At 46.1% G+C, this 13,518-nt stretch overlaps 1 protein-coding gene across 3 annotated transcripts in view; it reads left to right on the forward strand.

Annotated features, from left to right (window-relative positions):
• Window positions 1–5,756: 5,756 nt before the first annotated feature.
• Window positions 5,757–13,518, forward strand: part of PDIK1L (PDLIM1 interacting kinase 1 like) — a 15,582-nt gene continuing 7,820 nt past the window's right edge. Inside the window, exons 1-2 of one of the 3 annotated variants that reach the window (XM_017534642.2) lie at window positions 5,757–5,845; window positions 8,600–8,901. In XM_017534642.2, coding sequence (XP_017390131.1) covers window positions 8,617–8,901 — 285 coding nt within the window. In that variant the 5' untranslated portion in view covers window positions 5,757–5,845; window positions 8,600–8,616. Of the gene's footprint in view, window positions 5,846–6,204; window positions 6,342–6,393; window positions 7,073–8,599; window positions 8,902–13,518 lie in introns of those variants that run through there. The other 2 variants (XM_017534641.2, XM_017534640.2) reach the window with 2 other exon arrangements.

The raw sequence follows: 13,518 nt of genomic DNA on the forward strand, positions 1-13,518 counted from the left end.
CACGCCTGTAATCCCAGCACTTTGGGAGACCAAGGTGGGTGAATCACCTGAGGTTGGGAGTTCGAGACCAGCCTGATCAACATAAAGAAACCTTGTCTCTGCTAAAAATACAAAATTAGCCAGGCGTGGTGGTGCATACCTGTAATCCCAGCTACTCGGGAGGCTGAGGCAAAAGAATCGCTTAAACTCACGAGGTGGAGGTTGTGGTGAGCCAAGATCGCTCCATTGCACTCCAACCTGGGCAACAAGAGCAAAACTCCATCTCAACAAAAGAAAAAGAAAAGAGAAAGACTTATTTTCATAAGCGCTGTCACTTAACAAAAAAGAATAATACCTCCTTAATTTGACCTAAGTTCGTACTTAAACTTCTTTTTTTGGGGACAGGGTCTTACTCTGTCTCTAGCCCAGGCTGGAGTGCAGTGGCACAATCTCCGCTCACTGCAACCTCTGCCTCCTGGGTTCAAGTGATTCTCTTGCCTCAGCCTCCCAAGTAGATGGGACTACAGGTACGCACCACAACGCCTGGCTAATTTTTGCATTTTTTGGTAGAGACTGTGTTGTTCACTGTGTTGGCCTGGCTGGTCTTGAACTCCTGGGTTCAGGTGATTCTCTTGCCTCAGCCTCCCAAGTAGATGGGACTACAGGTACGCACCACAACGCCTGGCTAATTTTTGCATTTTTTGGTAGAGACCGTGTTGTTCACTATGTTGGCCTGGCTGGTCTTGAACTCCTGGCTTCATGTGATCTGCTCGCCTTGGCCTCCCAAAATGCTGAGATTTCAGGTGTGAGGCAACATGCCCAGCCTGTATTTAAATTTCTCAAGATGTCTTTTGACAGTTGACTCATTTGAATCACAATCCAAATGAGGTCACTGCTTTTGGTAAGTCTATTTAACATTCTTCTACAGTAGATTCTATGTCATGAATCTACTGGAGAATCCAGGACACTTGTCCTGTAGAATGCTCCACATTTGGAGTTTGACTGATTATGGTCTTTGTCCATCCCTCATATTTCTGGTAAACTGGTAGTTAGATTTTGGCTTGTCAAGGTTTAGGTCCTTCCTTCCCTCCTTCCTTCCCTCCCTCCCTCCTTCCTTCCTTCCTTCCTTCCTTCCTTCCTTCCTTCCTTCCTTCCTTCCCTCCCTCCCTCCTTTCTTCCTTCCTTCCTTCTCTCTCTTTCTCTTTCTTTTTCTGTCACCCAGGCTGGAGTGCAGTGGTGAGATCTCGGCTCACTGCAACCTCCACCTCCCAGGTTCAAGTGATCCTCCCACCTCAACCTCCCTAGTAGCTGAGACTACAGGTGCATGCCACCACACCCACCTATTTTTTTTTTTTTTTTCAGTAAAGATGGGGTTTCACCATGTTGGCTGGGTAGGTCTTGAACTCCTGACCTTAGGTGATCTGCCCGAGTGAGACACCACGCAGGGCCGGTGGCCTAATGCACAGATTTAGTCTCTACATACCATTTTCCAGTTTTTCCCCCCTTCAAGACAGAGTCTTGTTCTGTCACCCAGGCTGAAGAGCAGTGGCACAATCTCAGCTCACTACAATCTCTGCCTCCTGGGTTCAAGCGATTCTCCTGCCTCAGCCTCTGGAGTAGCTGGGACTACAGGTGCCCGCCACCATGCCTGGCTAATATTTGTATTTTTGGTAGACAGGGTTTCATCATGTTGGCCAGGCTGGTCTGGAACTCCTGACCTCAGGTGATCTACCTACCTCGGCCTCCCAAAGTGCTGGGATTACAGACATGAGTCACCATGCCAGGCCGAAAATACGTTTTTTTTTTTTTTTTTTTTTTTAAGACGGGGTTTCACCACGTTGGTCAGGCTGGTCTTGAATTCCCGACGTCAGGTGATCCGCTCACCTTGGCCTCCAAAGTGCTTGGATTACAGGCGTGAGCCACCGCGCCCAGCCCTACCTTTTTAAAGAGAAAAAATACATACTGCTAATTCAGATCTAAGTTTATCCTAAGCTTCTTTTACACTTGTAACATTTTCTCATACACTGAAAAATCTTGGTTCCTAATGCTATTGACCTAATTACTGATTGTTTTTTCTTATAATATCATAGTTTCAAAATAGCAATATCAATATTACTACTAGCCATAAGACTAATTATTATTTTGAGACATAGTTTTGCTCTTGTCACCCAGGCTGGAGTGCAATGGCGCCATCTCGGCTCACTGCAACCTCTACCTTCTGGATTCAAGTGATTCTCCTGCCTCAGCCTCCACAGTAGCTGGGATTACAGGCATGTGCCATTATGCCCAGTTACTTGTTTTGTATTTTTAGTAGAGATGGCGTTTCTCCATTTTGGTCAGGCTGGCCTTGAACTCCCAACCTCAGGCGATCTGCCCACCTTGGTCTCTCAAAGTGCCGGGATTACAGGAGTAAACCACCACGCCCAGCCAAGACTGATTAATACAATTGTATTTCTATGGAGTTTTATTTGTCCTTAGACTATCTCCCACTAGAAAGGTACAATCAAGGATAGGCATGGTGGCTCATGACTGTAATCCCAACACTCTGAGAGACAAGGAGGGAGAATCACTTGAGTCCAGGAATTTAAGAGCAGCCTGGGCAACATAGTGAGACGCCCATCTCTACAAAAAATTTAATTAGCTACACATATAGTCCGAGCTCCTCAGGAGGCTGAGGTGAGAGGATCCCTTGAGCCCAGGAGCTGGAGGTTAATGAACTGTGATCACCACTGCACTCCAGCCTGGGTGACAGAAGGAGAACTCATGTCTTTAAAAAAAAAAAAATCCAAATACTTAAAAAGCCATTTGAAATTATTTTCTCTGTGTGGTTACACCACCAATCTGATATTACAGATGGTTCACTTGTTTCCATTTGTTTTTAATTTTTATAGAATGCTTTATTCTTTTTTTTTTTTTTTTTTTTTAGAGAGAGTCTCGCTCTGTCTCCTATGCCAGAGTGCAGTGGCACGATCTTGGCTCACTGCAAACTCCGCCTCCCAAGTTCAAGCAATTCTTCTGCCTCAGGCTCCCGAGTAGCTGGGATTACAGGTGCATGCCACCACACTTGGCTAATTTTTTTGTTTGTATTTTTTATTTTTGTTAAAAACGTACCCAATTCCTGTAGATTTTGTTTGTATTTTTAATAAAGATGGGGATTCATTATGTTGGTCAGGCTGGTCTGGAACTCCTGACCTCACGATCCACCCACTTCGGCCTCCCAAAGTGCTGGGATTACAGGTGTGGGCCATTGTGTTCAGCTGCTTATTTAGAATGGGAATGGGAAGTACTATTTTAGAAACTTGTTTCCAAGTTTCTAAAATAGTACTATATAAGAAGATACATTCATAGACATCTCATTCCCATTCCTATCCCCTCCAGTCCACATAGGCAACTATTTTTTAGAAGTTTGGGATTTATTCTTCCATTGTTTACCTTTTAAATATAAGTACTTAATGTATATTTATCTCTCCATTACTCACATGGAGTAGCATACTATAAACCCTGCATGCATTTTGCTTATTTCACTTAATAATAAACATAGAGATTGCTTGATATTCCTATATATAAGAAATCTCCCACTTTTTTTTTTTTTTTTTTTTGAGACAGTCTTGCTCTGTCACCCAAGCTGGAGTGCAGTGGTGTGACCTTGGCTCACTGCAACCTCTATCTCCCAGGTTCAAGAGATTCTCCTGCCTCAGCCTCCCAAGTTGCTGAGACTACAGGCACACATCACCACGCCCACCTAATTTTTATATTTTTAGTAGAGACGGGGTTTCACCATGTTGGTCTCAAACTCCTGACCTCAAGTGATCTGCCCACCTCAGCCTTCCAGAGTGCTGGGATTACCAGTGTAAGCTACCACACCTGGCCTCTTCCACATAACTTTTCAAAGCTGTATGGTACTTCAGCCTGTGTATGTACCGTAATTTATTCAATCAGTTCTTTATTATTAGACATGCAAGCAGTTTCCAATCTTTTGCTATTCATTAAAGCAACAATGAATAGCCTTGTACATACAGCTTTGTTGTTGTGTGTGTGTGTGTGTGTGTGTTTGCCAGTATATTACTAGGATAGATTCCTCGAAATCTAGTATTTGATCTAGGGTTACTGGATAAAATAATATGGCTATATATTGCCAAATTTCTTTGTTATATCACTTTGCCTTCCCACCAGCAATGTATGAGAATGCAGGTGTATTTTGATATCATATCAGATTGAGGAGGCTGCAGAGATGAATCACAGACAAGATTCCTATCCCCAGGAATTCTGTCTTTTAGGAGGCCTACAGGCAACAACAAAAAATGACATAACATGCTAAGCAGGAGGCAGATCCACCCTGAAGCTAATGAATCTTAAGCTTTGGAGTCCTTTGCTTATAGGGACCCTTTCCAATGTTCCAGGTATGTGTTCACAGGGCCATTGTATAACCTTGTCCCTAAGGACACCTCAAATTATTTAAGCTTCAGGCCCCCCAAGACCTAAGCCCACCTCAAGGACTTTACAGTGAGCCTAAATTGAGGACAAGGGTGGATTTCAAATCTCATCTGCAGCTAACTTGAGAGCAAGAGGTCCTATGATATTCAATGACACACAAAGAAAACACAAAGGCTACTTTGATTGAGAAAGAGGTCCCTCCTGATTTGGATTAATAACCCACACAGGTAGCTAGCTGTGTACACAGAGCCTTATTATTTTCCCTTTACTTTTGAGGGCGGGAAATAAATCTTGGCCTGTCACCAGTGTTTCCAGCAAACAGCTGAAGACCTGACACTTGGATGACACTCAGGACAAAAGTCTGAACAGATGACAGAACCGCTGTGGGGTTTTTTAAGGGGACAGAATATTACACCAGGGGAGTGGGTATTCAAGGTAGACACACCCCAAAAAAGACACTTCAGTAAAGAGAGGCAGAGGTATTTCCTCATCTGCAAAAATAGGAATAATAAAACCTCCCCTTGTGGGGTTTGGTTAGGGTTAAACAAGATCATTTATATATGTAAAGACAACCCAGTCTCAGACTCCCGGGAGAAATGGCATAAATGGAGAACAGGAAATAAAATGGGTTGATCTTTGAGCACAGCGACAGGGATTCTTTGTACATCGTGCCTTATAAAGCGAGCGCTAGGAGGAGGAACTATCACCTTGCTGATAAGTAATCGGTACAAAATAAATTGGGGAAGAAGGAATGGACGTTTCTGGCGGATGCTTACTGATCTAACAACTGGATGACTGAGGGGTCCGGGCCTGAGTGACCCTGGGCTGGCTGTGGGGCCGACAGCGTGCGGGATCTGACTGACAGCGTGTGGCACCCGGGCGACTGTGGCAGCGGCGGAGCCCCCATTGACCGTCCTGCCCCGAAAGGGCCGGGAGCGCGGTGGATCCGGGCTCGGACCGAGGCGTCTCCCGCGCGCCGACTGCAGACCGACCCTCCACCAGAGCCCTCGGGGGGATGCCGCGGTCACTGCAGCCAGGTGCGGGCGCCACCGTCCCCTCCCTCCCAGCGCCAGGCAGGGGGCCCTGGCTCCCTGCTGCCACCGCCGGGGAACAATGAGGCGCCGGCTTCTTTAAGGGAGATACCACCGCGCCGGCGGGGCAGGGGACGGCGTCTTCTCAGATGATCGCATCAAGCCCCGCGCCGCTGCCGCCGTCTCGGCAACTGCATCGCCCGCAAACACGGCTCAGTGACTCGGACAAAAGCTGCAGCCTCCCTCCCGGCGGGGCGGACGCCAGGCCTTCTTGCTCGGGCCGCGCCTCCACGCGGGCCCGCCAAAGCAGCACCGCGCCCCGCAGGCACCGAGGGCCTGCGCAGAAAAAGATGCACGGGGCGTTCCACCCCAGCGAGCCCCGCACCCCAGCCCGCAGCTTGGTAGGTTGGAAGGGGGGTGGCGAGGGGGAGGGGAGGACACGGCGGGGCGCACGCAGCCCCAGGCCACGACCTGCCGCTGCAGACCGTGCCCAGGGCCGCAGGCCCTGCGCGCCCACTGCGGCTGGAGGGTGGCCGAGCCCCCGCGTGGCATGGCCTCGGGGTTCCCGGGCCCGGCCACCCCTGCGGGGAGCTCCACCAGTGGTGCGCTCCAGAGCGCGCACACCTCCGACTCCAGGCTCTGCAAATCCTCGGGAGAGGGAGGTGGCGAGCGGAGGGCCGGCCACGCGCCTGATCGGTGGCGCGGAACTTCCCGGCTCGGGCTACGGAAAGCCGGAGGGGGGCGGGGCCGCCAGCGTAAGGGGGTGTGTCCGCGCGCACCACGGGGGCGCGCGCCGGCCGCTGACTGGAGGCGGCGGCTGCAGCGGAGGCGCGAGCTGCCCGATAATGGCGGCCTGCAGAGCCCGTGAGAGGGAGAAGCGGCAGCGTCTACCCTGAGGTAAATCTGGCTCTTCGGCGTGGCGGAGAGGCCCTGCTGCAGTGCCGACCGCCCTGCATGTGCCTTCCTCCCCGGGATGCCTGTCACAGACCTGTCAGTGGAGTCATCCTGGGGAAGGCCCCGCGCCCCTCAGGCCACCGGCCCTAGCCGCGGCCTCCTCTCACACCCGGGCCACCTCCCCGAGCCCCGGCCCTCAGCCCCCAGCCCCAAGGAGTTGAGGCAGCTGCAGGGCTGGCTCTTCTGGGCGAAGGGGCTCGGGAGGCTCCCCTCCGGGCTTCATCTGAGCGCGGCCGAGGAGGGGGAGGGCCTGACATTTGGCCAATGAGCGCGGCCTGAGCCGCCGCCTCGGACAACACCTCTGGCCCGGACTGGCCCTTCATAGGCGCCGGCAGGTGTCTGGCCTGGCCGGCCCGCGTCCCCGCGCCAGGTTAGAGCGGCGAGAGCGAGGTCCCGCCACTTGCCGTCGAAAGTCACTTAGGTTCGCACCGGATGCATCATTAGATCCGGGATCCCACGGGTTTCATAAAAACCCCTCTCCTCCCTATTCGGGAAGGTGCTCCTCCCCATGGGGACTGTACCCGGCTGGAGAGGACATGGGACTGCTTCAAAGACACGAACCACCTTGAGTGGATGTGACTGGCGATCGCCGCAGAGCAGGAAAGCTCGTCTGCTGTGCAGAGGATTCTGTGGCAGGAAATCAGACACTAGGAAATTCGGTAGCGATTTGAAGGGTGGGTGTCCGGTTAGAGGAAGTGGGGCTGAAAGCAATCTCAGAAGTCCTTTCTTGATTAAATCTATCCTATGGACTTAACGCAGCAGATCCCAACTTCTCAGGCTCTAGGGTCAGTAGCTTTTTGCATCCCCAGCTGAACAGAATAAATACTGTAAAATCTCAGGTTACTTTTCTTGCCCGTGGTAACAATCTACAAATGAGAATTCGCTCGTGAAGTTCGTTAGAATCTAGAAATTCTTTGGGGAGTGAGGAAGTACACTTTAGACTTTCTGCATTCAGCACGTGAGCATTTCTGTATAGGGCCTTTGTCCTCGCCTTTAAACCATTCTCTAAGTTGAATTCCCAAGAACTCTGTTATAGAGCCCCTTGATATTCAGGGTCTTTTTTTTTTTTAGAGATGGCATTTCACCATGTTGGCCAGGATGGTCTCGATCTCTTGACCTAGTGATCCGCCCGCCTCGGCTTCCCAAAGTGCTGGGATTACAGGCGTGAGCCACCGCGCCCAGCCCACAGGATCTTTTTTGTTGGCAAAAATGACCTAGAACTGTTGTTTACTCCAGCTCTCTTCTGATTAGTAAAAAGGAAACATAAGTAAAAAAATTTAAATAGCTATTGTTAAATGACTACAAAAAAGGTAACTGTATTCTAAGTAGCTTACTTTATTTTTAAAGAAAAGTTTCTTCTCCATAAAGTTTATTTTCATTTATTTTGTAAGAAATAAGGAGATGACATAAGAAACAAAATATGAATAAGAGTTTGGCCACTTACTTTTTCATAATGAAAACAAACATTTTCAGTTCTATAAATGTTCTTGTTCACTTTCAGGCCTTAAGCATAAGCCAGGTGTTTGTATTTCTAACTGTGAAGGGGTTTTGTTTTTGCTGTTTTATGACCATTATATCTGTGTCAGCCTGAAGAAGCTGGGATTTTGCTTGCTTGCTTGTTTTTTCCTGATCAGTAGATAAGAATGCTGAATTTTGGGAATGTATTTTTAACAGTGACATTTTCAAGCAGTTCATACAAGAGACAGTATACTGTAGTGCTTAAAATTGTGGTTGTCTATGTACCCCAAAACCTAAAATGCAATAAAATAAATAAATGGGAAAAAAAAAATAAAATTAAATTAAAAAAAAAAAATTGTGGTTGTCTGAGGCAGATGGCCTGATTTAAAATCCCAGTTCCACCAGTTACTAGCTTAGTTACTTGACCTTAGGCATTTACTTTAACCTCTCCATTACATAGTTTCATCTATAAAAAGACCATAATAGTATCTACCTCATAAGATTATTATAAGGATTAACCAAATTTAATATTCTAAAGAGCTTAAAACGGTTCCTGATACATAGTAAATACTACCTGTTAGCTTTATTGTTACTATTCTTAAAATTAGATTTTCCCTAGATATAGCAAATATCCCTCAAGCACTGCAGACAGTGAAACAGATGACAAGCAAATCATACATAAAAGGAAATACAAGCCAGTAGGTATAAATAATTTCAACAGAGCACTTTGTTGATTTTTCCAGAAACCTCGACCTTGAAGATGGTGAGTAGCCAGCCAAAGTACGATCTAATACGGGAGGTAGGCCGAGGTAGTTACGGTGTTGTGTATGAAGCAGTCATCAGAAAGACCTCTGCACGGGTGGCAGTGAAGAAAATTCGATGTCACGCACCTGAAAATGTTGAACTAGCCCTTCGTGAGTTCTGGGCACTAAGCAGTATCAAGAGCCAACATCCAAATGTGATTCACTTGGAGGAATGCATCCTACAAAAGGATGGGATGGTGCAAAAGATGTCCCACGGCTCTAATTCTTCCCTTTATTTACAGGTATGTGTTGTTAATTGGGAAATAGAAATGATTTGAACATGGCATTGGTCAGCAAGAAGAGGAATGACAGGGTCAGACGAACATTTCCCTTTAAATGCAGGTGTTTTTTAGTTAGAAGTAGATAAGTGTCTGCCAAGAGTTGAATGGATGTTTGCTTTAAAACAAGGTTTTATTTAAACCTGTGATGCACATACCTAAAAATAACATAAGCCACCTGTTATGCAGTGGTACTTGCCAGTCTGCATAGGAATGGGGCAAGATAGGAGCTAGAGAAGTGCTTGAGACTACAGTCTAATAACTTCATTTCTTTGAAATCAATAATTCTGGACTTGACAGAAGAAAAGGAAAAACTCCACAACCAATAGCAATACCCTTAGGTAATTGGACGTCTCTTTTATAAATCACTGGTTTGAATGTCAGCCTTTGCTGTTTTAGAGGGATATTTGGTTTCTTCACCATGCAGTTCCAGTTAATTTTCATGAAGTACGTGGTTTAACACCTGAATGTTATTAACAGTGCTAATAGCTAACATTTGAATTCCCACTCAGTTCCATGGTCTGTGTTGAGTGCTTTAAAAGCAGTTGCTCAAAACAATCCTATGAGGAAAGGACTATTATTATCTTCACTACAAATGAAGAAACTGAGGCTTAGTATAGATAATGAATTTATCCAAAGTTACATACCTAGTAAGTGGTAGAATTGGGAGCTGGAGCTAAGACTGACAGCTAAAGCTTATGCTCTCTTAACTTCCAAATTACTCTTCTGTAAACCTGGGTAAATGGAAAAGCTTTTCTATTTTTCTCTTGTTGGCTTCTGCCAGAAATTTAAATCTCTAGTAGCTCTATACTCAAAGAATAAAAAAGATATTAAGACATAGCTTGTTAAAGGCTAGGGGAAAATTTCTGTTTTTTTTTGTTTTTTTTTTTTTTAAATAGAGACCTGTTGCCCAGGCTGGTCTTGAACTCCTGAGCTCAGGCAATCCGCCTGCCTCGGCCTCCCAAAGTGCTGGGATTACAGGCATGAGCCACCGCGCCTGGCCGCAAAATTTCTTAAAGCTAGTCATTCTTGGAAAAGAAAACAACTTTGAGTGCATCTAAATTCAGAATTTACCATCAGACTTTTACTATTTAAAAGTCTGCTTTTGGGTGGGGCGCTAGGGGCTCATCACACCTGTAATCCCAGCACTTTGGGAGGCCGAGGCAGTTGCATCACCTGAGGTCAAGTGTTTGAGACCAGCCTGGCCAACATGGCAAAACCCTGTCTCTACTAAAAAAATACAAAAATTAGCCTTGCATGGTAATGTGCAACTGTAATCCTAACTACTCAGAAGGCTGAGGCAGGAGAATCTCTTAAACCCAGGAGGCAGAGGTTGCAGTGGGCTGAGATTGCACCTTTCCACTCCAGCCTGGGGGACAGAGCGAGACTCTGTCTCAAAAAAAAAAAGGCCCTTTTGGCCAGGTGCAGTGGCTTACACAACATTTTAGGTGGCAGAGGCAGGAGGCAGGAGTATCACTTGAACCCAGGCGTTCAAAACCAGCCTGGATAATATAGCGAAACCCCATCTGTACAAAAAACAAAAATTAGGTGTGGTGGCATGCACCTTATAGTCCCACCTACTAGAGAGGCTGAGGTGGAAGGATCGCTTGAATCCAGGAGGCAGAGGTTGCAGTGAGCTGACATTGTGCCACTGCACTGCAGCCTGGGTGACAGAGCAAGATTCTGTCTCAAACAAAACCTCTGTTTTTAAAACAAGAAAAGCTTTTGGAGTAGGAACAACAAAACAAATACATGAATGTATATATTAAGAAGCTTGCAAGTTTCTTTGTATGATGAGCAAATATTAGTCTTGAGAACTTAATTTATATTGCAGTTTAGCACTCTGTGCCCTGAAGTTATTATTTTTTTGAGATGGAGTCTTGCTCTGTGGCTCAGGCTCGAGTGTGGTGGCATGATCTCGGCTCACTGCAGCCTCCACCTCCCAGTGAGTTTCCTGCCTCAGCCTTCTGAGTAGTTGGGACTAAGGCGCCTGCCACCACACCCAGCTAATTTTTGTATGTCTAGTAGAGACGGGGTTTCACCATGTTGGCTAGGCTGATCTCAAACTCCAGACCTCAAGTGATCTATCCACCTCGGCTTCCCAAAGTGCTGGGATTACAGGCGTGAGCCACCGCACCCGCCCAATGCTCTGAAGTTTTCTGTTTTATGGCAGTAAAAATATCTATTTATATCATTTTATTGTTTGCTTTTCTAATAGTGCTTATCATGTAAGTTGAATTTATAGAAAATATTGGAAACATTCTTACTCTATTCCCTCTTAAAAGTAGATAGAGGCTGGGCACGGTGGCTTACACCTGTAATCCTAGCACTTTGGGAGGCCGAGGAGGCAGGCAGATTACCTGAGCTCAGGAGTCTGAGACCAGCCTTGGCAGGCAACATGGTGAAACCCTATCTCTACTGAAATACAAAAAATTAGCCAGGCATGGTGACATGTGCCTCTATTCCTAGCTACTCAGGGAGCTGAGGCAGGAGAATTTCTTGAACCTGGGAGGCAGGGATTGCAGCGAGCCAATATCACACCACTGCCCTCTAGCCTGGGTGACAGAATGAGACTCCATCTCCAAAACAAAACAAAAACAAACCAAAAAGAGGGATAGAAAGCCCAACATGGTAGCTCATGCCTGTAATTCCAGCACTTTGGGAAGCTGAAGCCAGCGAATCACTTGAGCTCAGGAATTCAAGACCAGCCTGGGCAAAATGGTGAAACCCCATCTCTACAAAAAGTAGAAAAAGTTAGCCAGGTGTGGTGGTGCACGCCTCTGGTCCTAGCTGTTTGGGAGGCTAAGGTGGGAGGATCACTTGAGCCCAGGAGGCAGAAGTTGCAGGAAGCCTAGATTGGGCCACTGCACTCCAGCCTGTCTCAAAAAAAAAAAAAAAAAAAAAAAAAAAAAAAAAAAAAAACCCCTAAAAAAAAAAAAAAAAAAAAAAAAAAAAAAAAAAAAAATGTGGATAGAACCTTGCTGAACTTTACATTTAGTTTTAGAGACTAAGATGTATGATCTCTTTTGAACTAGAAAAGCAAAGATATTTAAACAAGATTTATTAGCTGAGCATGGTGGCATGTACCTGTAGTTCTAGCTACTCAGGAGGCTGAGGCAGGAGGATTACTAGAGTCCAGTTCAACACTGCAGTGAGCCATGACTGCACCACTGCATTCCAGCCCAGGTCATGGAGTGGGACCCTGTCTCAAAAATAAATAAATAAACAAACATATTATTTAGTGCTGAGTCCACATCCATCAGTTGTTATAGTAGCTAGGCATTAGCTCATAAAGTTTTTTTTTTCTTTTTTCTTTTTTTTTTTTTTCGAGACAGAGTCTCGCTGTGTTGCCAGGCGCCAGGGTGGAGTGCAGTGGCACGATCTCAGCTCACTGCAACCTCTACCTCCCAGGTTCAAGCAATTCTCCTGCCTCAGCCTCCCAAGTAGCTGGGACTACAGGTGATCCACCCACCTTGGCCTCCCAAAGTGCTACGATTACAGGCGTGAGCCACTGCGCCTGGCTTATAGTTATTTTTTCTATCTAAAGTACCTTTTTGTTAGTAAATCTCTTTCATCTTTTAAAGCCTGGTAGACCTGTGTTTCACTTGTGATACTTTTCGCTAGCTGAATGACCTTGGGTAAATAACCCAACTCTTCCTAGCATCTGTTTCTTCATATTTAAGATAAGGGGTAATATCTACTTTGTATAGGAGTTGTCAAAATTAGAGATGTTGCAGAAGCAATACTTGGTACATGCGAGTACTCAGTAATTGGTTTCTTTATTAAAATTGTCTTTTCTATGGATTTGTTTAGTTGTCCAGACATTCATCAACACATTTAGCAAGTGCGTTCTCTAAATTTACATCTAGTAAAGACATCCAATATTTACATTTAGTAAAGACAAATCTGTAGTATGACTACAGAGTCCCTATGCATAGTATTTTCCATATGTTTTTCCAGATGTCTGCTTCCTTGTTCTTGGTTGGAAGCATTAAATCAGTTCCTGATAGCCAAAAGCCTCACCTAGAAGAAAATGTAAAACAATAACAGAGGTTACAATCTCATGCAGAGGAACCTAGTGGCCAGTCCGTGTACTTGTGGTAAATGTCATGAATGAGAAGTACAGGATGCACATAACAGGGAAACCTACATAATCCTATGGTTCAAGAGTTACGAATTGTTGGATGGGTGCAGTGGCTTACACCTGTAATTCCAGCACTTTGGGAGGGTGAGGCAGGTGAATCACTTGGGCTCAGAAGTTCATGATTAGCCTGGGCAACGTGGTGAAACCCTCTCTCTATAAAAAATTTAAAAAATTAGCCAGGCAGACTGGACTTGGTGGCTTACGCCTATAGTCCCAGCACTTTGGGAGGTCAAGGCAGGCAGATCACGAGGTCAGGAGTTTAAGACCAGCCTGGCCAACATAGTGAAACCCTGTCTCTACTAAAAATAGAAAAATTAGCTAGGTGAGGTGGCAGGTGCCTGTAGCCCCAGCTGCTTGGGAGGCTGAGGCAGGAGAATCACTTGAATCCAGGAGGCAGAGATTATAGTGAGCTGAGATTGCACCACTGCACTCCAGCC

The sequence above is a fragment of the Cebus imitator genome, unplaced genomic scaffold (assembly GCF_001604975.1).
Source record: "Cebus imitator isolate Cc_AM_T3 unplaced genomic scaffold, Cebus_imitator-1.0 Scaffold87, whole genome shotgun sequence".
NCBI classification, from domain to species: domain Eukaryota; kingdom Metazoa; phylum Chordata; class Mammalia; order Primates; family Cebidae; genus Cebus; species Cebus imitator.